The sequence below is a fragment of the Brachypodium distachyon genome, chromosome 4 (genome assembly GCF_000005505.3).
Source record: "Brachypodium distachyon strain Bd21 chromosome 4, Brachypodium_distachyon_v3.0, whole genome shotgun sequence".
NCBI classification, from domain to species: domain Eukaryota; kingdom Viridiplantae; phylum Streptophyta; class Magnoliopsida; order Poales; family Poaceae; genus Brachypodium; species Brachypodium distachyon.
The window spans coordinates 30,141,910-30,163,677 of record NC_016134.3 but is presented as its reverse complement, the minus strand read 5'-3'; the positions used below and the strand labels follow the sequence as shown (position 1 = coordinate 30,163,677).

The window sequence follows — 21,768 nt, the reverse complement described above, 5'->3', positions numbered from 1 at the left end:
AGTGTATATATATGCATTTAAATTTAAGTTAAAGTCGAGACATCATTTGTTAGTCAGAGCGCAATTCTACTTCTCTTCCTTATTGTTATGTACTATCTGAGATCAAATCATCGAATTTAACTTCTATTGTCTTTGATGTGAAAATTAGAAAAAAATATCTTTGTCAGGTAAGACAAAAAGGTGCACTTATTTATTACAACTACGGAAGTGCTCGAACACAAGTTGTTTAACTACTTGCACAAAAAACCACATTAACTAATCAAAATAACATGATACATATGTCTGTCCGTCGATACATAGTAGAAGTTCTATGTGCAAGCTCGTATTCTCGCAAAAAAAAGGTGCAAGCTCGTAGGTTTTGTAAGTACTTCTTTAGTTATTTATCCAAAAAAGCATACGAGGAAGACTTTGGAAGGACTGACATCACAAAGTCGTCCATTTGACACCGTCATTTGTCTATACATAGATTGGATGCTGCAATTTCCTGAATGGTTGAGATGCAGACTCCACAGATTTGACCATACGGCCGACAACTTCAAACTTTATAAAAGAAACACAATTATTTGTTAGCTCAATGAATTGGACCATGTTTTTCCATATTTCCCATGCATAGCACTAAACTTGGTTTTAGCAAGGTGTCTTCATGTACATACATTTTGCAAACAAAACATGCGTCTAGCATGGTTGATAAAAACTTGTGTTGTCCATTTATAGCAAAATGTGTTGACGAGACATGGCTAGCGGTGTGTTAATACGTGGATAATAGGACATATTTTCGTCCATAACATCATTATGTACTCATGTTACTCAGCATGAGGATGCGATCGACATAAGTTAGCGAGAATCCTATCATTTACCTCATCTTATGTCAGTCGTTGAATTGTGTTAAGGAGACACATTCGTGTGTAAATAAGCGTATGTATTGATATCCATGGCTTATTTTTGCAATACTAAAAGCATAAATGAGAATCCTAAGCTCCAGCAAAATACGCAACTGGACATGCCCCTTTCTCTTCTTCCTTTTTTTTTCTTTAGATGACATGCCTCTTTCTCTAAGTTCTCTAACAATGCATTATTATTGCTTCTCATAAAAAATATGAAAAAGAAACCAAAGAGCATGACTTCATGATTTGGATCCACGTCGAATCTCATCTAAAAAAACAAAGTGTGGATCCACACATCGCAAGTTTATCCTAGCTCTGCGTTCTTTTGTTTTGCGGGGGCGGACCCCACGTGTCAGTGAGACTAACCTCCATGCTTATCGTTATATTGGCCGTTAAACCACCCTGTCCCCGCGCCAAACTGTATGACAGGCGGGTCGCACGCCGAAACCGTCAAGCCCTTTGGACCCACTGACAACCCGGGGCCGCACGCCAGCCACATGCGCGCCGCCCAATCTCTCTCCTACCTGGGTCCAACTCGGGCACGCCTCCGGAAAAGAGGAAAAACAAAAACAAAAAATAAAACGCCGCCGAGCTCTTCTCCGGCGACGGCAGCGGCAAGCGGCGGCGAAACCCTAGAGGCGGGCTATCCGTCGATCCCCACCGGTGTGCGGACGCGGGAGCCTACGCCGCTTTCTCCGGCCGCGCGTCCCACCCACCGCGGGGCGCGGTGGGGCGCAGAGATGCGGAGGGCGATGAGGAGCGTGGACGATCTGATCGAGGAGGCCAAGGTGCGCACCGTGTGGTGGGCGCTCTGCGTCTTCGCCATCTCCTACTTCATCACCCGTAAGCACGACACGAACCCCTCCTCCCTCCCTCCTTCCCCCAATCCGCGACCCCTGATTGTGGCAAGTGTTGTATGTTATGTAAACTACGCGGCGATTGAGCGGACGCCCGCCTCGGCGCGGGATTTAGGGTTGCTCCCGGTTGCAATTCGAATGTCGGATCACCCATTCCGGCCCGTCGGTTCCACGGTTTTTACCTGAGCTGAGCTACGCGCTTGAGATTGTAGGTCGCGTTCGTGAGAGATTTTGGGCGGCTGGTGCTGTTGGATGAGCGCGGGTGCTAGGAACCATGAGGCGAATCGGTGCTCGATGCGGTCCGCTGTTAGGACAATTTTGCTAGCCGGATAATTAGAGCTTGTAGTTTCCTGTGTAGTAGCTCCGGAATGCGTCCGGCAGCCAGTAGTTTTGGAGTTTTCACGGCTGTTACATGGAGATTTTCCAGCTGTTAGTTTCTGCCTGCATGTGGTTTGGTTACTGCTTTTGGTGGGAGAGAATTAATGTCGTTAGCGACAAAAAAGTGCACTGAAACTAGAATGGAAGTAGCGATCAGGCCCGTGTAAATAACATTTTTGTTCTGTTCTGTTTCATCATGCAAGAAATGATGCTTTCTTTGTTGGTTGCCGGACTAAATTCATATTGGAGTACAATGTTTGTTGGGCTTACACGGTATCTGTAAATGAGGACAAGGAAACCTGCCTACACAAAATATGTTCATGAAACAAGATAGGCTCTTTGTATTTTCTACAAACACATTGCTTCTGAATTATCTGTAACATATTTCGCCAATCTAGTTGCCAGTGGCAAAGTTGCTCCAAATAAATGAGCAGATCTTAGCTTCGGAGGTGCAAAGAAAAATGAGACTTGTTCTTCTCAAAATAACTTCCTGTATTTCCTCCCTTTTCTTTTGGTTCATTGTGTGCTTCATCAATAGTTATTTATGATTTTCCCTCAAACGGTTATTGATGATGTGTTCCCATATGGTCATGCAGCTGTCGATTTCTACTCCTCTCTATCGTTTGTCTTGAATACACACGCTTGCTAACATTCATGTCATCTTTCTTTGAAATAGATACAAGTAAATCAATGTGGACAAATGTTCCCATGTCCATTCTTATACTTGCATTTCTCCGTTACCTCTCCTTCAAAGTGGAGTTTCGCTGGAGAAGTCAGCCTGTACCTAAGCAGACATATTTGTCTCAAGCATCAAAACGGCAGTTGTCTGCTAATGATCACCGGCTCTCAACTGTGCCACCAGTTTCGAGATGGAGAAGGAAAGTCGGTTCACCTTCTGTTGAGGCTGCTTTTGAAAGTTTCATTGATAATATTTTGCGGGACTTCGTTATGGATTTGTTTTATTCTGATATTACTCCTGATAGAGAGGCCCCTGAACTGATACGTGGCTTAATACTCCATGCTCTTGGTGAAGTATCAGGAAGGGTGAAGGAGATGAATCTAGTTGACTTTCTAACAAGGTGACTGAAGGATTGATCTAACATCTGGGATCTTCGCTGTTTAGTACTTGTAATGATCTCTGCTTAAAGTTGAAGTGTTTCCCTTTTTATTTTCTACTGCAGCGACATGGCTGATTTAATAGGAAAGCATGTTGATATATTCCGAAAAAATCAGTTGCAAATTGGTGTTGATGTCATGGGAACATTGTCTTCTGAGGAAAGAGATGAGAGATTGAAGCAGCACCTAATAGTTTCACAGGAACTTCATCCTGCACTGTTATCTTCAGAGCATGAATACAAGGTAAGGGCTAACATTCTTAGCTTTGTTATAATCCATTTATCCAACAGTTAATCATTAAGACGGATTGTAGGTTCTTAAAGAACTAGTTGGAGGCGTTATGGCCCTAGTGTTGAGACCACAAGATGCACAGAGTCCATTAGTTCGTTGCTTCTCCAGGGAACTCGTGACGTGCCTAGTCTTGCAGCCAGTGATGAACTTTGCAAGTCCTATGTAAGCTCTTAGTTCTTCATTTTTATTTTCTTTTGAGCTCTAATTCATGCCTCAAGTAATGTAAAACTTTTTTTTCTTCTGCCTGTACTAAACCCATCCCTATTTTTTCTTTCTTTTCCTAGTTATGTGAACGAGTTAATTATCTACTTTCTAAACAACAAAGACACAGACGTTGGAGGCAGCGTAAGCAAGGCGAATGCTGTAGTGTCTGTAGCAAACGATCATCCGTCTTGTAAAGGAGGTTCACAGGGTCGTCAAGTAGAACCAATAAAGTTGTCTACAGAATCAAGTGGCTTAGTACCAGCAAGTACTTCGGGGATGACGTCACTTGAGGGCGACAAGTCGAAAGTGTCAGTGGATGACCATGGGAAGGTTGTACAGCCTCGTCAGGCAGACTGGGCACTGGTATTGGATGCAGCTACTGAACGACGATCTCAGGTTCTTGCTCCAGAGAATCTTGAGAATATGTGGGCGATTGGGAGAAATTACCACAAGAAAATGGTGAAAGTGGAACATCCGTCAAAGGGAAAAGGTGCAGGAAGTGTAGATAACATTCGAAATGCAGGAGCAGCGGGGAAAGAGTTATCACCTAACTTCAATGAAAGAATTACTTCTGTTGATGACAAATACATGGTCAATTTGATGCAAGGTTCAAATAGGAATGCACAATCTACTTTTGTCACAGGCAGTCACCCACTTGTGCAAAATACAGATGAAGTGAAATCAAAAGAGCAGAGCCAAGTTAATGACAACAGCAAGGTAAAACACAGTGAAGCCATCAAGAACACAAAAGCTCAGCTAAAGCGGTCTAATAGTAGTCCTGATATGGAGAAAAGACATTTGTCCAAAAGTAACCAAACCGCGATTTCCAGTGAAAGCTTAAGTGCAAGGAAAAATCATGATGACAAAGGTTCTGGGCCTTCCTCACATGGTGAGGCACTAATTTATGCCCCAAAGATAAGATGTCGAGTAAGTTTTTGCTGTCCCTGTAACTTGCACTCTTTTCAATATCCCTTTTCTTCAGAATTGATAATTAAATGATTGGCTGGTTAATATTGTGTAGTTAGTACTCACCAATGAACAAACTATTTCTGCACGAAAAGCTTCTTTATATAATAGTACAGAGCAGTGACAATTTGTTCAGAGATAGCTTAAGACACTGAGAACAAATTAACAATCACATGCTAGTGACTTATTTTGCGTTTTGCAACTCGTTGGTAATTTGTTCTGGATATTAATTATTAGAATTGTTGTGGATCCCAGTTTGGTATTTGACTTGTCGTGCAATTACATTCCATGTGTTCTTGTTCTCTCTTTCCATATAGGTTGGTGTCTCCATTCTTTCGTAAGTAACCATCATTATGCGAGTTGATTTCCATTTTTAGCATTTAATAATGGATAGCATGTGGGTTTCTTTGTTTCTATTACTTTAAGTATTTGGTATGGAACGAGCATACATTTTATGGTGAGTTGAAAATACGTTACATGCTACCTCAAATAGTATGTTCTGATCTTTACATGATTACGCCATGCCTATTTATTGTATCCTACTTTCCTGTTATTGTTGATGCAATACATAGCTAATTATGTGAAGTTATATCTTTTAATTTTTTTTATGTTATTCAAGTTGTGGTTGTGCAATATTTTTTGCAGGTTGTGGGTGCATATTTCGAGAAACTTGGTTCAAAATCTTTTGCAGTGTATTCTATTGCTGTGACTGATGCAGATACCAAGACGTGGTTTGTGAAAAGAAGGCATGTTTTTACTGGCATATCGTAGTCTTTTAACAGCTCTGAAATAGCACGGTGCATTAATTGTATTATATGGTGCTGACTTTCTTTTTTTGCTTGTAGATACCGAAATTTTGAACGACTTCACAGGCAACTGAAGGAGATACCTAATTACTCATTGCATTTGCCTCCAAAGAGTTTTCTTTCATCTAGTATTGATGATTACCTTGTGCACCAACGATGCATTCTACTGGACAAATATCTTCAAGTATGCTTTTACCTCTAGCATTTATGCCAGCCTTTTATTGCGAATTTGTTGACATTATTCATTTCTGTTCAAATAGGATCTGTTGTCTATAGCTAATATTGCAGAGCAGCATGAAGTTTGGGATTTTCTGAGTGCGTCATCAAAGGTTTGTAATTTAAGCCAACCAAAACCTTATGAGCCTTCTGCTTAGCAAGAAAAAGAATGAACACATATTTTTAGTTACTTTCTTGTATTTCATTTCCTTTTCCATTTTTGCAGAATTATTCAGCCGGAAAGTCCACCTCTGTTATGAAAACCTTGGCTGGTATGAATCTCTATTTTTTTCACAAGTATGAACTTGTGTGTTGAGTATTTGCTCACTCAATATATTTATTTATTTTTGCATCAGCAGTTAATGTTGATGATGCCATGGATGACATTGTTCGACATGTTAAAGGAGTTTCAGATGGTCTCAAACGAGCGGTCAGCACATCATCCCCGAATGCACCGTATTCACAGTTCGCAGACAATAGGATGTCTCTATCTTGGAACCAAGAAGAGATGAACAACCAGAATCAGCACAATAGAAGCATGGGAAGTGCTCATAGTCTTTCTGATGGTGATAGTAACTGTGAAGATCGTCCCTCTTCTGTGAATAGTGCATGCCACTCAGACAATGAGTTCAACAATGGAGGTTATGCTTCAAGTGATAATAAGCCCAACGAAGCATGCTCTGGTTCTGATACACAAGTAAACCAACAAATAGAAAAACCTGCAAGGGCAAATTCTGATTCTACGAATATGGCATCTATAAAATCACTTGAGGATCCAACGGGAATTCCTCCTGAGGTATACCTTTATAATATCTATTATCTAGGTCTCTTTGATGCAAAATGCACGGAACTTCTGTTGTAAAGGCTTTTCCAGTAGGTCCTAAAACTTTCTTTTTATTTGCCAGTGGATGCCAACAAATGTTAGCGTGCCTATATTGAATTTGGTCGAGAAGGTGTTCCAACTAAAGCGACGTGGTTGGATAAGGTTCGCTATTCCTTTTTTCATAAACTTTCTCTAAGGCTTCCGTAGTATTTTCCTACTTGTTTTGTATTGTTTACATAACGACCGAAGTAAATGGCACATTGTATGGTAGACTCCCTGAGATATCATTGATAGTTCTCTGTACTTGACATTCTGATTGTGAAGTTCATGAGGATAATTGGCATGGCATTATTTATTCATGGATTGTCCATATATCATCAGATATGTAGGGCACAATTTCTTTCTCAGTTTATTTTGGCCTTTCTTGTTTTCTCCCTATACAATCGTTTCCATCTTTCGATTGCAGAATCTGATGTTTGACTTGATCTTTGTTATCTGCAGAAGACAAGTTCTCTGGATATCAAAACAAATCTTGCAATTAGTTATGGAAGATGCGATTGATGATTGGATTTTAAGACAGATCAATTGGCTACGAAAAGATGATGTCATTATACAAGGAATCCGTTGGATTCAAGATGTAAGGCAACACTGTAACCTTTTTTTTTCATGACTGAACTGTTCTAAATTTCCTTTTAGTTAGTAAATTAAATTTGCTATAGTGTCTGCAAGAAACCATGTAAAAAGTTGTTCCAACTAAACAAGTTCTACATGGATCAATGATGCAACTTCTGCAGTATATTTTTCTCTTCTTCTTAACCTCACAAGTTTTATGATAGCAAAACCAGTTCTTTTGTTGCCTAATCACTTTTTGCTAAACAATAGCGTGAGAGGAGTATCATAGCGATTACAAATTATTCTTACATGCTAGGGTCCAATACAAAATGTAGCCACTATCTTATGAACAATAATTTGCGTCCCTAATATAGCTGATTCAGTTCTATTCAGCACCAAGAGAACTAAGAGCAAGGTCTAGATAGTTGTACCTAATGGATAGCAGCTCTGTTCCTCCATTTTCCTTTTCTTTTTTCTTTTTGCAATTAACAGATTTACCGTTCTACAGACTCTCTGGCCTAATGGTATATTCTTCACCAAGTTGGAAGCATTGCATGGAAATGCAGGTGCGAGTCAATTTGACAAGCACCCATCGGGGAGTGTAGATGAGGCTACTGGCAATAGAAAGGGCAGTACAGGCTCTTTTGAGCTTCAGCTGGAGGCATCTAGAAATGCCAGTGAAGTTAAGAAACTTCTTTTAGGTGAGTGTTGACATATTTTGTCTCATTGATTTTGTTGTTTTTCTATTGATGTTTCAACGTAGCGATTGCTGCTTTGGGTATGTCATAGGAACAACAAATTTGCAAAATTCTGGTCAGTACATGTAGTCCAACTAAGTTTATTCTCGATGTCCTTTCCAGGGGGTACTCCGTCTACGTTAGTCAGTATAATTGGGTACAAGCAGTACCAACGCAGTGCAAGGGACATCTACTACTTCCTCCAAGTGAGTAAAGATCCAAAACCTAGCATCCAAATAGCTCCATGATGTGACATCATCCTGATTTCCATGATTCCTCATGCTGTGCTGCAGTCCAACGTGTGCGTGAAGCAGCTCACTTATGCAGCGGTAGAACAGGTGCTTGTGACACTCTTCCCGGAGCTTCAACAGCTCATAGAAGACATCCATGAGAAGGGTCGCAAGGAGCAAGCCTCGTTCACTTACCAACTTTGACTGTTGGAGATCCTGAAATACCATGAAGGGCTTTACATCCAAGGCCTGCAACCATTTTCTTCCGCGGAGCACCATCAAGCATGCTGCGCCGCAATTTTTGCCCGAACGGATTTCGACAGTGTGAAGTTGGATCCAGGGGACGAATGTTGCTTTCCCCCCACTATAATATGTACAGCTGTATATCAAATTAGTCCCCCCTTGATGCAATCTAGGCCATCAAGTTTGATGTGAGCTCTCGTAGGGAGTTGGTTGTAACGTCTCATTCTTTAATTCTTTTTCCCCCCAAAAATTAAGTTAATATCTTTAGACCCGGGCTTAAAGGGCAAAGATGTTCAAGTGTATAGCTGTACCATTTTCGTTTTGCCTCTGCCTGTTGTTCTGTTGAGGAGATCAAAATCGTACTCTAGGAGATGAGCAATTGAGCATCCCCAGCTCCAATGGATTCCATCTTGAAATCTCTTGAATATATCCTTAGATGAAAATGTATTTCCAAGAAATTCATGTGAAGAGTAGTAGCCTGAGGTGATTGACAAAGCACAACTGTTGTGTCCCAGAATACCAATCGTCGTTGATAGCTGAATCCTTGCCCTGGCCCCTGGCAGCTGAACCTGGACAGAAGCTTGGGAGACATGGACATGTACATTTTTTTTCCGTCATTTTTTGAGTTCCTTAATCCTGCCATCCTTAGTTAAATAACTCTTGACGTTTGTGTCCACCCTAACGCATGTAAAGTTCCAAAGGAAAAAAGGAAAAGAAAAAATTGAATCGATGTGGAGTTGGCGACACTTGTGAGTTGTGACTGCATTTGGATTCCATGTGCTTTTGCAGAAGTAGGAATTGTAACGCGAGCAGTACGAACGGCGCGACCGATTCTGGAACGGTGAAAACGGGATGCATGCACAGCAATTAATGACTTGCGACCTCGCGAACACATGCGGAGTATGCACAGTGCACTTGATTAGTGCATTCGACTATTTTATACTAGTTGGTTTTGAAACTTTAAAATGTTTTAGATCTCAAATTGTGTCTTCGATTCACAATCCGTTTTCAGCGTTACCTTCGTATCGACGAGTGCTTCAAAACTAGATCTCACTCAAATATGTTTCGCAAAAAATAATTAGGCCCCTTTTGTTACCCACTGGTAATGCACAAGCAACCATGCTGATTTGAAGGAAGTAACCATGGCAAATTGTTATTAAAACTGTGGCAACTTCATATATTATAAGATGGCAACTTTAATAAACAAGTGACCATCATATTTCGGATAAAGTTTCCACGTGGGTATATTAGTTGCCATCCTACTCTGAAAGAAATTGACATGGCAACTCTATAACTAATAGGGTGGCAACTTCATACGTTAATGCTTGGCAATCTTAACGCACAAATTATCATCTTATATTTTTATGAAGTTACGACGTGGTAACTTATTACCACAAGGGTGGCAACTTGATATATTAGTGGGTGGTTACTTTTAAGACGGATTATCTTGTGGTAATTTTAAAAGAAAAAAAAGTCGACGAAACATACTCCTAGGAATCTAGTATCGAAGCTCTCGTCCAGACAAATCTAACCGTGAAGACTGACCATTAATTCCGTGCCCCGTTTTAGAGATAAAATATTTTAGATTCCAATTTTCCTGAAATATTGAAGCACATACAGGACATCGATCTGCTGATGCATGCATACGAGGCATCTTTTGCTGACTCATATGCAGTGAGGCACGCATGCTTGCTAGCCAGCCGGGCGGCCGTACGCGCGCAAATGCTACCGCTCAACCGTCGCGCGTTAGTCCAATCCTGGTAGGTGATTCTTGAGAGGGAACGATTGTTGGCATGTTGCTCTGGTCTAATTTCGCCAGGAGATTAATTTCGATCTTAAGAGCATCATCGAACATCACGATACATGTTTTTTTTTTACAGCACACGATATAGCATCATTAGAAATTACTCACTCCGTTCCATAATTTTTGTCTCAAATTTATCAAAAATGGATGTATCTATTCTCAAAAAGTGTCTGTATACAAAAATTATGGAACGGAGGATATAAGCTCCAAATGGGTTTTATGTGGGACCCACTATCGATTAAAGAAATAAGCATAGAAAATTAGCTTCCACCTGTCTCCCTGGATGCTTCTCGCGCGAATTCGTTTCGTCGCTGAAATATCCTCTCTCTTTTTCTACGAATACTTCCGTGCTCTAGATCCCGCAGATTCTTTCCACAGATTTTCGTTCTGGTGATGGGGTCTCGATCGGCGGCTCTGGAGCGACGAGGATCTCCGGCGGCGGCTCCCCACCAGCGAGCCGCTCCGGCTGCGGATCCACGGCGAAGAGGATCGGATCTCGAGCGGCATTTCCTCTGTGGTGTGCGGCTTCCGATCCACAGCGACGAGCGACTCCGGCGGCGGTGACGAGCGAATACAGCCGGTCCGCGATGGCTCGTGAATACATCAGCAGCATGCGGCGGTGGCAGTGCGGCTTCAACGGCGGCCAGATTTATTTCGACTGATCCACTCGAGCGGTGGCTAGCAGCAGCAGCAGCAGGTATGGTGAGTGATTGTTTCCTCTTAGCATTTGTACGCATGAATTTTGTGAGCGCTGAGCGGGGTATGAATGCTTCAAATTGTTTGTTGAATTCATTTTGCATTTGCCGAAGTGTATCCAAGGAGATGCTGATGGCAATTGAAATCCAGAAGAGCAGTTGGGAAAGATGATTATTTTATTGGTCGCCAGAATATAGCACAGGAGCAAGTTCGCTGCTCCGGTTCCCACATCCCTCAATTTCGCATCGTCTCTACAGTGGACGGACGCGGTGCCAAATGCCAAATTTGCAAGTTGGCACTTCTTTTTGGCATACATTGTGGAGGCCTTAGTTGGAATGATTAATTAGTGCTCAAACGATGCTCCCTTCAATCCATATTAGTTAGTCGCTGATTTAGTACGGAGAAAGTGCTACGGAGTATACTATTCAATTGTGGCTAGCCCTTGTACTGTAGTGATTTAGTATTACTTGTTGGGTTAGTTGGGTCGAATAATTAGTTGGTAGCAGGGCATGTAGTTTATCTGTAATCGTGTCTACTTTATCTACCGCACGCGCGTATAATGTGTTGACTGTCGGTCCACTGCAAGAAATCGCTGCACACATTAATACGGACTCTCAGAACTCAGCAGGTTGTACGTTGGAGGATCTAGGGTCATGGAGGCAACGGTGGTGAGCGTGGGCAAGGCCGTGCTGGACGGAGCCCTCGGGTACGCCAGGTCCAAGGCCGCGGATGAGCTGGCGCTGCAGCTAGGCATGGAGAGCGACGTGGCCTTCATAGCTGACGAGCTCCAGATGATGCAGTCCTTCCTGGCGACAGCCGACGAGGAGGACCAGCCGCCGCAGCAGCAGAGGGTGGTCGCCACGTGGGTGACTCAGGTCCGTGACCTGGCATACGACGTGGAGGACAGCCTCATGGATTGCGCCCTCCATTCGGAGAAGACGAAGAGGAACCCGGCGCCCTGCAGCCCTTGGTGCTGGGGACAGGGGGATCGACGGCACCACATCTCCCAGGAGGTCAAGACGCTGAGGGCCAAGGTGGAGGACGTCAGCAACAGAAACCTACGGTACCAGCTTGTCAAGCCGCAGCTGCAGCTGCCGCCTGCAGCTGCAGCCGATCAGCAGCTGCCGAGTGCCATGTTTGGCATCAACGAAGCAAACCTCGCCACCGGCGCCGAATTGGAGCTGGGGGGGGAGCTAGCCGAAGACGGTGACCGGCTCCGCCGGCTGCTGAGCAGTGACGAGGCAGAGCTCCGGGTGGTTGCCATGTGGGGCACCGCGGGGGATCCCGGCAAGGCGTCCGCCATCAAGGAGGCCTATGATTCCTCCATGGCCGCGGCCAAGTTCAGGCTCCGTGCCTGGGTCGGCCTCGCGCGGCCTTTTGATCCAACAGAGTTCCTCCGCGGTTTAGTGAGGCAGTTCTTTTTCTCTCACGACAATCATGAGTCGTCGTCTCCCGGAAGTACTACTGCCGGCTGGGCTGATGCTCTGATGAAGATGGACATGCTGGATGGAGGTGCTTTGGCTCGCATGTTCGACACCCAGGTTCAAATTCTGTTAATACTGAATTTAGAAATTTGCTTTACGGGATAAACGGAATATATAGCTTGTATTTCTATATGCCTGCTACCTAGGTGGGTGGCAATAGCTACCTGGTGGTGATTGATGGGCTGTCCACGATGGTGGAGTGGCAGTGCATCAAGATGTACTTCCCGGACAAGAAGAACGGAAGCAGGATCGTGGTGTCCACACAGCACGTCGAGATCGCGAGCTTGTGCACGGAGAAACCGTATCAGGTGTCAAAGCTCAAGCGGTTGTCATATCATCAAACTCTCTACCTCTTCCACAGCAAGGCACGTATACACTTCCCAATCACTCCTTATGTCGTACTACTGTGTATGTGTCTACACTATCTAAGCAGAAACCACGAATATATTATTCAGGGCTCCTTTGATTCAAAAGAAATTTATAGGATTTTTGGAGGTTAATTTTTTGGGCTGCCCAATTTTGTGCTCTATGGTCTGTAATTTATAGCTTGTTTCTTCTCCTAATTAATAGAAATTAGCAGTGCTTCTGTTTTTTCGTCGATAAAGAAAACATTGATCTCATGTCTAGAGTATGCAAGAAAAGAAGAGCAAAAATAAGTTTTCCCTAATCTAGAGCTACGGGATTCCACTTTGTTTGCCCAAGGTGTGGAGGTCGCAATATCATTCTTCGATCTTTCCATCGACACAGAATATCTTCCTCTTGCACTAATGCGAGCAAGTTAGACTGATGCCTCATGAATCTGGGGTTCCTGATCTTGCTAGATGACATGCTCTTGGAGTTTTCTTCTTCAATTTTCTTCAACCTAAGCTTTCTTCTCCGATCAGCCAGATTGACGGCTTCGACGTGCTGACTTTAGGGTACGCCCTGGCTGATATGCTACCATCAACCTTATTTTGTCGTCTCCCGCAGCACTATTCCTATTGTGTTAGTCAACGGACCTTCGTTTGTATGTCAGCTTGTGCATGGTTTCTCTAGTGCAGATGTGCACCGGTGGGCTCGCCGACGAAGAGCTCTCTTAGAGCAGTGTGTATTTGTGTCCCTTTCATATCTGAGCTACGCTTCTGATTTGAAGGTTTGGTTTTGTAAAAGTCTTTGTGTTTGACATGGAGACAATCATTCTTCCAAGCTGGTCTTGTTCCAGGCTAAGGTTCACTTTGGAACTGCTAAACTGTGTTGTGCTGAATTTATTTTATAATTTATCTGAAAAATAAACATAAAAACATGAAAAGAAAAATCAGAAGGCTGCTGGGAGCCTGGGACTGGATCACTGGAGCCTGTGTGCTCCATGGTGAGTGGTGACCAACAATTTCCGCCCCTTCTTCTTGTTTCCTTCCTGCATCCGCCGCCTCCTCTGTGCCCTAGCGCCGTCCCGCCTGTGTTTCTCCGCCTCACGCTCACGGCTCGGTTCTGTCTGCCTGGAGCACAGCATGTGCATGCTGAGGACGATTCCTGGCCGCCTGGTCGCTCCGCTTTCCTTGAAGGAATCTGCACCATCTTCTTCAACTCTGGCCGACGACCACCGTTCCTAGAAATCCGCCGTCGGTGAGCCTTCGTACACTTACTCTAGCCTGCTTGATTATCCCTGACCTCCTCCCTACTTCTCCTTTTCCAAGTACACGATTCCACGGCCGTGGTCACCAATCTCAAGGTCGATTTGATGATATCTCCCAGTTTGTGCTAAATGTGCAATTGTGTTGGGGGACCACAAGTACATAGATTGCTCAAAGGTCTGTTTTTTTTGTATGTTCAGATTATACCAGGATCAGGCGCTGCTGCTGCTGAGCCTATCGTTGACTCGACCAGAGTTACTATTGCCGGGAATGACCCAGCAATGCCTGCTGGTGAAATACAGGAGGAAGACCAACAGTCCAAGGATGCAGAAGGGGACAAAGTTTCTAACTCCAGCGCTGTAAGCAAGGTCGATCGCAGCAGGACAATGGCGCAAGTTGAAGACATGCTCACTGGGCGAGAAATGGAGAAATCTAAAGTAATTCAACTAATTGGTCAACCAAAGGAAAGCCACAGCTGCAAAGTGATCTCAGTGTGGGGAATGGGAGGTCTAGGGAAAACCACTCTTGTCAGGAGTGTATACCGAAGCCAGCAACTTGGTGGCTGGAAGCGTGCGTGGGCCACTGCCTTGCGCCCTTTCAACCTTGAAGCCCTTCTTAGAAACTTAGCTATGCAACTTCAGAAAGGTTTTCATGAAGACCCTACGGGAGCATCAGCAACTAGAACACACAAGACAAACATAGCAAGCATGAAACTTCATGAGTTGGAAGGCGAGTTAATTCGTCTTCTAAATACACAGAAGTGCCTCATTGTTCTTGACGATATATCATCTGCTGTTGAATAGGAGCTGGTAAAAAAATGCCTGGAAAGTGCAACAAGGGTTATAGTCACCACCAGGGAAAAAATTGTGGCTCAACAATGTTCTACGGAATACAGCAACATATACAGCCTTCAAGGCCTGAAAGATGATGCTGCACTTGACCTCTTCAAAAGGAAGGTACTAGCTTCTTAAACTTTTATTCTGCGTTCACTTTCAGAACTTCGGTTGTGTTTTTCTTCCCGTAATGTTCTTTTTAGCAATCTTGACGTTTTCCTTAATTTGAACTAAAGAGCCAACATGTCCTTAAAAATTTATATGCACACACTCTGGCATATACTGCTATACTAGTAATATAGGATAAACGAAAATGTATGTTTGTGTTACGTCTGAAAAATAGCTGGCACAGTTCGATCGCTACCCCATATATTTAAAAGTAGTAACCCCTGAACATCAATTTAGAACCAAATTTCTGAAAAATTGCAAATATATAAATCCAGAAACTATACCTATATTTTGTATCCAAATGTAATATTTGAAATCCAGATTATATAAACTTTCAGGTTAAAAATGTTTAGAGCAACGGATTTGGTGAATATCAATTTGAAAATTTGAAACGTCGTCATAATACTATGTCATATTTTCATCCTGACAATGGTCAATTTTCAATCTCAGTACCTAACACTAGTGTTAAATTCTATCCATTGTAGGTACTTAAAAATAACACTGGAAACAATTCTTTAGTCGTTGATATGATGGAGCAAGCAAGACTTATCCTCAAGAAGTGTGATGGACTTCCCCTAGCAATATCAGCTATAGCTGGTTACTTAGCCACAAAGCCTAAAACTGCTATTGAATGGGCAAAGATGAATGGTCGCATCAGTGCTGAATTGGAAATCAGTCCAGAACTTAGGATAATAAAGACAGTTCTTATGAGGAGCTATGATGGTTTACCCTACCATCTCAAGTCTTGTTTCTTATACATGTCCCTATTTCCAGAAGACCACATAATTAAGCAGAACCGCTTGGTGAGGCGGTGGATCGCAGAGGGTTACTTGAGGGACATGCGTGGCATGACTGCAGAGGAACTTGGTGACAAGTATTTGGATGAGCTTTTTAGCAGAAGTATGATCCTGCGAGTGGAATGGGTAAACAACTACAGCGCAAAACTTGATGCATGTCGACTTCATGATATGATCCGTGAAATATGCATCTTAAAGGCTAGGGAGGAAAACCTTGTCTTTACACTTGAAGAAGGATGTTGTTTGAGCGGTATACAAGGTGCACTACGTCATCTTGTCATAAGTAGCAACTGGAAACGAGATAAAGATGTGTTAGAGAGCATGTTGGACCTGTCTCACGTGCGGTCAATGAAAGTGTTTGGAGAATGGAGATCATTTTTTATTTCTAGTAAGATGAGGTTCCTCCGAGTACTCGATTTGGAAGGCACATTAGGTCTACAAGATCATCATCTTGATCAAATTGGACAGCTGCTTCACCTCAAGTTTTTTTCTCTGCGAGGATGCCGGAGTATCTTCTTCCTGCCTAATTCTATTGGGAATCTGAGGCACCTTGAAACACTGGATATCAGAGGCACATGTATATCCCAATTGCCAGCAACAGTTACAAAGCTTCAGAAGCTACAATACCTTCGTGCTCATTTGGGGCTAAACGAAAATGACAGACTTAAGGCCATATATGGGAAGCGCTCTTTTTCACCACGATGTTGTGCTCTTTCTTTCATGTGTGCGGAACGCTTGTTTCCACGCAGAAACAGAGAAGCCTATGAGGATCATGAGTCCACGAGCACTGCGACCAGAAAGATTTGTTGCTGTTCTTCTCTTCTGTTCCACAGTCGCATGCGCCTTTCGATGGCCTGCTATTTGCTGTCGATGGGACATCTTTTCTGGAGACCACAACTTCTCGAGGATGGTTTGAACAGGCGTGATGTACTCAACCAGTATCGTTTCATTGTCTCTGCGGCGGACAATGATGGGTTGTATGGTGTTCAAGTCCCAAGAGGGATTGGGAAACTCAAGGCCCTGCACACATTGGGTGTTGTCAGCATTGTACGGGGAAAGGGAGAGGCTACCCTGAAAGACCTCCAAGAGCTTACTCAGCTGCGGAAGCTAGGAGTGGCTGGTATCAACAATGAAAACATCAACAGATTTTGGTCAGCCATTGCTGGTCATAGTCAACTCCAATCTTTGTCGTTGCATGCGTGCACTGAGCGAGATGACTTGGATGGTTGTTTGGGTGGGGAATTATTGCCACCAAAATGCCTTGAGAGTCTCAAGATGTATGGCAAGCTAGTCAGAGTACCCCGGTGGATCCATCAGCTTCCGAATCTTTCCAGGTTGGAGTTAGGTCACACCCACCTCCATGAAGAAGACATACAAGCCCTTGGGATGCTACCGAATCTTGTGGCTCTCAGTCTGCGGCGGGAGTCTATCCAGGGTGATCAGCTCCATTTCCTAGGTTCATCTTTCCCGAGACTCGTGGTGCTGGAGCTTTCTGTGTTAACTAACGTCGTGTCGGTGAGGTTTGGAGAAGGCGCAATGCCCAAGCTCGAGCTGGCACGAGCAGCATGGTGCAAATGGATAGAGGAAATCTCTGGGCTGACGTTTCTCTCTAGCCTCAGGGAAATTAATCTTCGTGATGTTTACAGTAGCACAGTCACGGAAGAGGTGCAGCGCCAACTGATGGAACATGCAAACCATGTCAGTTTGAAGCTCATGTAACCGGCACTCGTATTGAACAAAATTATTTCCTTCCATGAGAAGGGTCACAAGGAAAAAGGCCTCGGCCACTTACCAGCCTTGACAGTACTAGAGCCATTTCCTCTGTGGTGGAGCATCTTTCGGTTAGCTTTGGTAGGAACCATATGTGCAGTGTCGTTCTTTAATTCCTTTTCCCCTAAAATTTAAGTTAATCTCTTTAGACTGCGACTTTTAAGCTAATGAAGATATGGCTGTAACCTTTAGCCCAGTGTGTCGCTTCTGTTGAGGATATCAAATCATTCTCTGTTGATGAGCATCCAACTCCATTGGAAAGAGCAGTGCAAGCTCTTTTGATTTTGAGCTTCAGCTGAAGTCATCTAGAAAGTCCATTGCTTTCATTGTTTTGCTATTTATGAATCTACGCAGCAAATGTTGGGTGGTGTATTGGTGCAAACTTAGATATGTCATAGGAGTAAAGAATATGTGAAATTCTGGTCAGTACATGTAGTCCAACTAACTTGATTCTTGATGCCATTTCCAGATGGTACTCCGTCTATTAGTCAGCATAATTGGGTAAAGCAGTACCGACGCAGTGCAAGGGACATCTACTACTTTGTCCAAGTGGGTAAAGACCAAGTGAGTAAAGATCTCCTCACTCGGTCCACAAATAAGTTTATTTCTAATTCATGTTCTGAGTCAAATATTTTAAAGTTTGACCAACTTTGTGGGAAAAGGCAACAACATTTACGGCACCAATTTAGTATCACTAGATCCGTCTTGAAATATAGTTTCATATTATACTGATTTGATGTTATACACTCCCTCCGTTCCATAATATAAGGCACGCACGCATTTCAAAATTTTGGTTTGACCACCAATTAGACCAACAAAATATGAATTATGTATTATAAAAATTATACCATCCGAAACTTCTTTTAATATGAATCTACTGGTATAATTTGTATACCACATAATTCACATTTTTTTAGTCTAATTGGTGGTCAAAGTTGGATCTCGAAATGCGTGGACACCTTATATCATGGAACGGAGGGAGTATATTGCTATTCTTTTCAATATAATTAGTCAAAGTTCAAATCTTTTGACAGGGACAAGAGTTAGAAGTACACTTATTTGAGGACGGATTGAGTAGCATCCAAATAGCACAACGATGCTACATCATCCTGATTTCCATGATTCCTCATGCTGTGCTGCAGTCCAACGTGTGCGTGAAGCAGCTCACTTATGCAGCGGTAGAACAGGTGCTTGTGACCCTCTTCCGTCGCAGAATGTACAGCTGTATATCAGAAGGTATGTAAATTAGTCGCCCCATGATGCAATCTAGATCAAGTGTTTTTCTTTGACAGGTATCTAGAGTTCTAGACCATCAAGTTAATATCTCTAGTCCCAGGCTTGTAAAGTACAAAGAGATTCAAGTGTATAGCTGTACCATTTTCTTTCGTTTTGCCTCTGCCTGTCGTTCTGCTGAGGAGATCAAAATCATTCTCTAGGAGATGAGCAATTGAGCATCCCCAGCTCCCATGCATGGATTCCATCTTGAAATCTCTTGAATATATCTGTAGATGATTCCAAGAAATTCATGTCAAGAGTAGTAGCCTGAGGTGATTGACAAAGCACAAGTGTTGTGTCCCAAAATACCAGTCGTTGACAGCTGAATCTTTGCCCTGGCTGCTGCCTGCTGACCTTGGACAGAAGCTTGGGAGACATGGACATGTACCCTTCTTTTCAAGTCCTTTTGTTTTAGTTCCTTGATCCTCCCATCCGTAGCTAAATAACTTTGACGCTTGACTCCATGCATGTAAAGTTCCAAAGAAAAAAACTTGAGTCGATGTGGACTTGGTGACCGACACTCGTGAGTTGTGACTGCATTTGGATTCCATGTGCAGGAACAGGTTAGGTGATTCTTGAGAGGGAAGGCTTGAACAGACTGAACATGCTGCAAACAAAGCTATCCATCCTAGGATTCTTGATGGCTCTGATCATAGGCCATATCTAGCTCTCTTTTTTATTTTCTGTTATGGAACAAGACCATCAAAAAACAGATTATGGAACTATACACTCTACTATTCCTTTTTCTGCATTGTATGCATCTTCCAACCTTTTTCAAATTCTAGCGCAATTCATGTCGAAAATCGTCCAAAGAGCTGCAAATTCTCCTGTCTTGATAGTTTTAATCTACGGGGTTTGTCCCCTTCTTTTTCTGTGTTTTGGTCTTTTCATTGGCTTGGAGGAGACCTTGCAATGAATATGGAGCAGTGAATCGACAAGAATGGTTCTTCCAAATTCTTTTTTCAAGAATGGTGCATTGCATCGAGCTAAAAAAAAAGGGTGATTCGACCCGTGCCGGTGCTCGGCGTCGGTGGGGCCAAGTCGCACTGTTCCAAATCTCAAAGCACAATCGATCGACTGAGCGGGTGGTGGTTGCCATGTCGCTCTCGTCTAATCTCGTGGGGCTACTAATTTGATAATGAGAATAGTAATCATAAATGAATTGAATATTCGTTCCTGATAATTATCAGTTGTTTGAAATTTAGAAGAACCTCGTGCACATAAAAGTATTCACAGTTTAAGGCTAAAATTCATTATTCGAAGGTTTACTACCTATTTTAAAGGAATGTTTAATGTAACCAACCTTAGTAATTATTCCTTCCGTTCAGAAATAAGTGTCCGGACTCGCATGTATCTGTATACTAAAACTGTCTAGATTCATATGAATATAGACAAATCTGAGTCACTTATTTTAGGATGGAAAAAATATTTGTTTCGCATTTTTTGCAGCTAGAGATGCATGAATATATGGACGGATCAAGAACTGGTGGGGTCACTTAATTTGATCCATCCATCATTCATTCATTCCATGGCTACAGTTCCCACCTCAAATTTAACGGTGCTCTGTGGGCCCAGAAACACTAATCCTATCCTAGCTAGTACTTAGATCACGATATATATACTCCAATAAAACCAAATAGAAATCTTTCGCAAAAAGAAGAGAAGAAAAAAAGAACACTGTAAAGAGAGAAGGGAAGAGAGATAGAGACACGGCACGAGGCTGCACACGTCCCTGTCCAAGTCTTTTCGGCCACACGACAACACTTGACTTCTAGCTACCTAGCTTAGCTAACTCTAGTAGCTCAGCAGCAACTTAATTGCCACGAAAAGAAAAGAGAAAATATCTCAGATAGATAGATGGATGACGCACCACATGGCGTCATATATAAACTGTCAACAGTCAGTCACCGTGCATGACATTATTTTTAGTTGCTATAGCTAGTTCCATTATTTCCGTTAATGTTTGACGAGTTGATCTGCGTAGCGTTCCATCGGAGTAATTAATGATGTTTTTTTCGTTTAGTTAATTAATCTGACAATAATTATTGTTCTTCCCTTTGAGGCAATAATTCAGTTTCTTCTGCAATTAACTGGCTATTACCTCTGTTCCTAAATACTTGTGTATGGAGAAGAAGATCGCTGAAGTAAGAGATTGGCCAAATATGACGCTGATTAATCAATTAGTTATGCATGGCAAAATAAACGCTGAAATTAGTCAAGGACTGGTCATTAATTGCATGGTGCATGCATATGCAGGACGTTAAGTTAATCAGCAAGTATGTGCTCTTTATTATTTATACCGAGGCCAGCAATGTCACAGTGTGTGATAGAACCTACACAACATAATTACCTTTTTTGGTTTTTGCGGGACAAATTAGTTACTCCCTCTCCGATCCAAAATAATTAAGTGCCGCTGATTTAGTATAATTTTAGCTTTTTGCGGGGGACAAATCAAATCAACGACACTTATTATGAATCGGAAGGAGTAGCTTTTTTTTTATCCCATGCACGAAAAGGTTTGTTGTTAATCCTCTTCTAGAAAAAACAAGAAAAATTGTTAATTATTACTAGTACAATGCGTTAATTCTTCTTCTTAAAATCCTTTTTACTACACCGTCCAGGATGAATTGATCGATCATCATGTGCCATTAATTAATTATCTCCAGTTTTTGCAAATTAAGGTCCACACTACTCTCGATTGCGAGTTGTGCATTGTTGTGTCCGTAGGGCCCTTAATACGTACGTAGAGTACACCACAGAAAGCAACTATATAAAAGATATATATATCCAGTCCCTATTTGCCTTGGGAGGACTGATCTGACACACGGCCCTCTTGGTACGTACGTACGTCTTGGTGCTTTCAGTCAGATGCATGGATGAACCTTAATAACCTGAGATCGGATGTCAGATCACTGTCCTATTTGGACAAGGACGTACGTACACGTGTCATTAATTAATTAATTAACAC

The 21,768-nt window shown here is 42.6% G+C and overlaps 2 protein-coding genes, 1 long non-coding RNA gene and 1 pseudogene across 4 annotated transcripts; 3 read left to right on the top strand and 1 right to left on the bottom strand.

The window, feature by feature from the left end:
- The first annotated feature begins 1,430 nt into the window (after positions 1-1,430).
- On the top strand, positions 1,431-8,823 carry LOC100835885. Of its 2 annotated transcripts, none has more exons than XM_003577736.4 (15): positions 1,431-1,727; positions 2,796-3,198; positions 3,301-3,478; positions 3,549-3,688; positions 3,811-4,657; positions 5,342-5,442; positions 5,542-5,686; positions 5,763-5,831; positions 5,945-5,990; positions 6,078-6,514; positions 6,624-6,703; positions 7,043-7,178; positions 7,662-7,854; positions 8,014-8,096; positions 8,184-8,823. In XM_003577736.4, exons 1-15 carry the CDS (start codon positions 1,625-1,627, stop codon positions 8,322-8,324), a joined length of 3,102 nt encoding a protein of 1,033 aa, XP_003577784.1. In that variant the 5' UTR covers positions 1,431-1,624; the 3' UTR covers positions 8,325-8,823. The 2 variants fall into 2 exon arrangements, with proteins under 2 accessions (XP_003577784.1, XP_010237924.1); XM_010239622.3 differs by having other exon boundaries at positions 6,075-6,514.
- A 1,909-nt stretch (positions 8,824-10,732) lies between these two features.
- LOC112272487 lies at positions 10,733-19,551 on the top strand. The gene is made up of 3 exons (XR_002966327.1): positions 10,733-10,869; positions 17,995-18,089; positions 18,560-19,551. It is a non-coding gene; the product is annotated as an uncharacterized LOC112272487 (long non-coding RNA).
- Positions 11,482-17,807, top strand: LOC100836184 (annotated as a pseudogene).
- On the bottom strand, positions 18,491-19,715 carry LOC112272486. Its single transcript, XM_024463401.1, has 3 exons — positions 19,110-19,715; positions 18,901-19,027; positions 18,491-18,747 (listed from the first exon to the last, which is right to left on the bottom strand). The coding sequence occupies exons 1-3, from the start codon at positions 19,182-19,184 to the stop codon at positions 18,581-18,583; spliced, it is 369 nt and encodes a 122-aa protein (XP_024319169.1). The 5' UTR covers positions 19,185-19,715; the 3' UTR covers positions 18,491-18,580.
- Between the last annotated feature and the right edge of the window lie 2,053 nt (positions 19,716-21,768).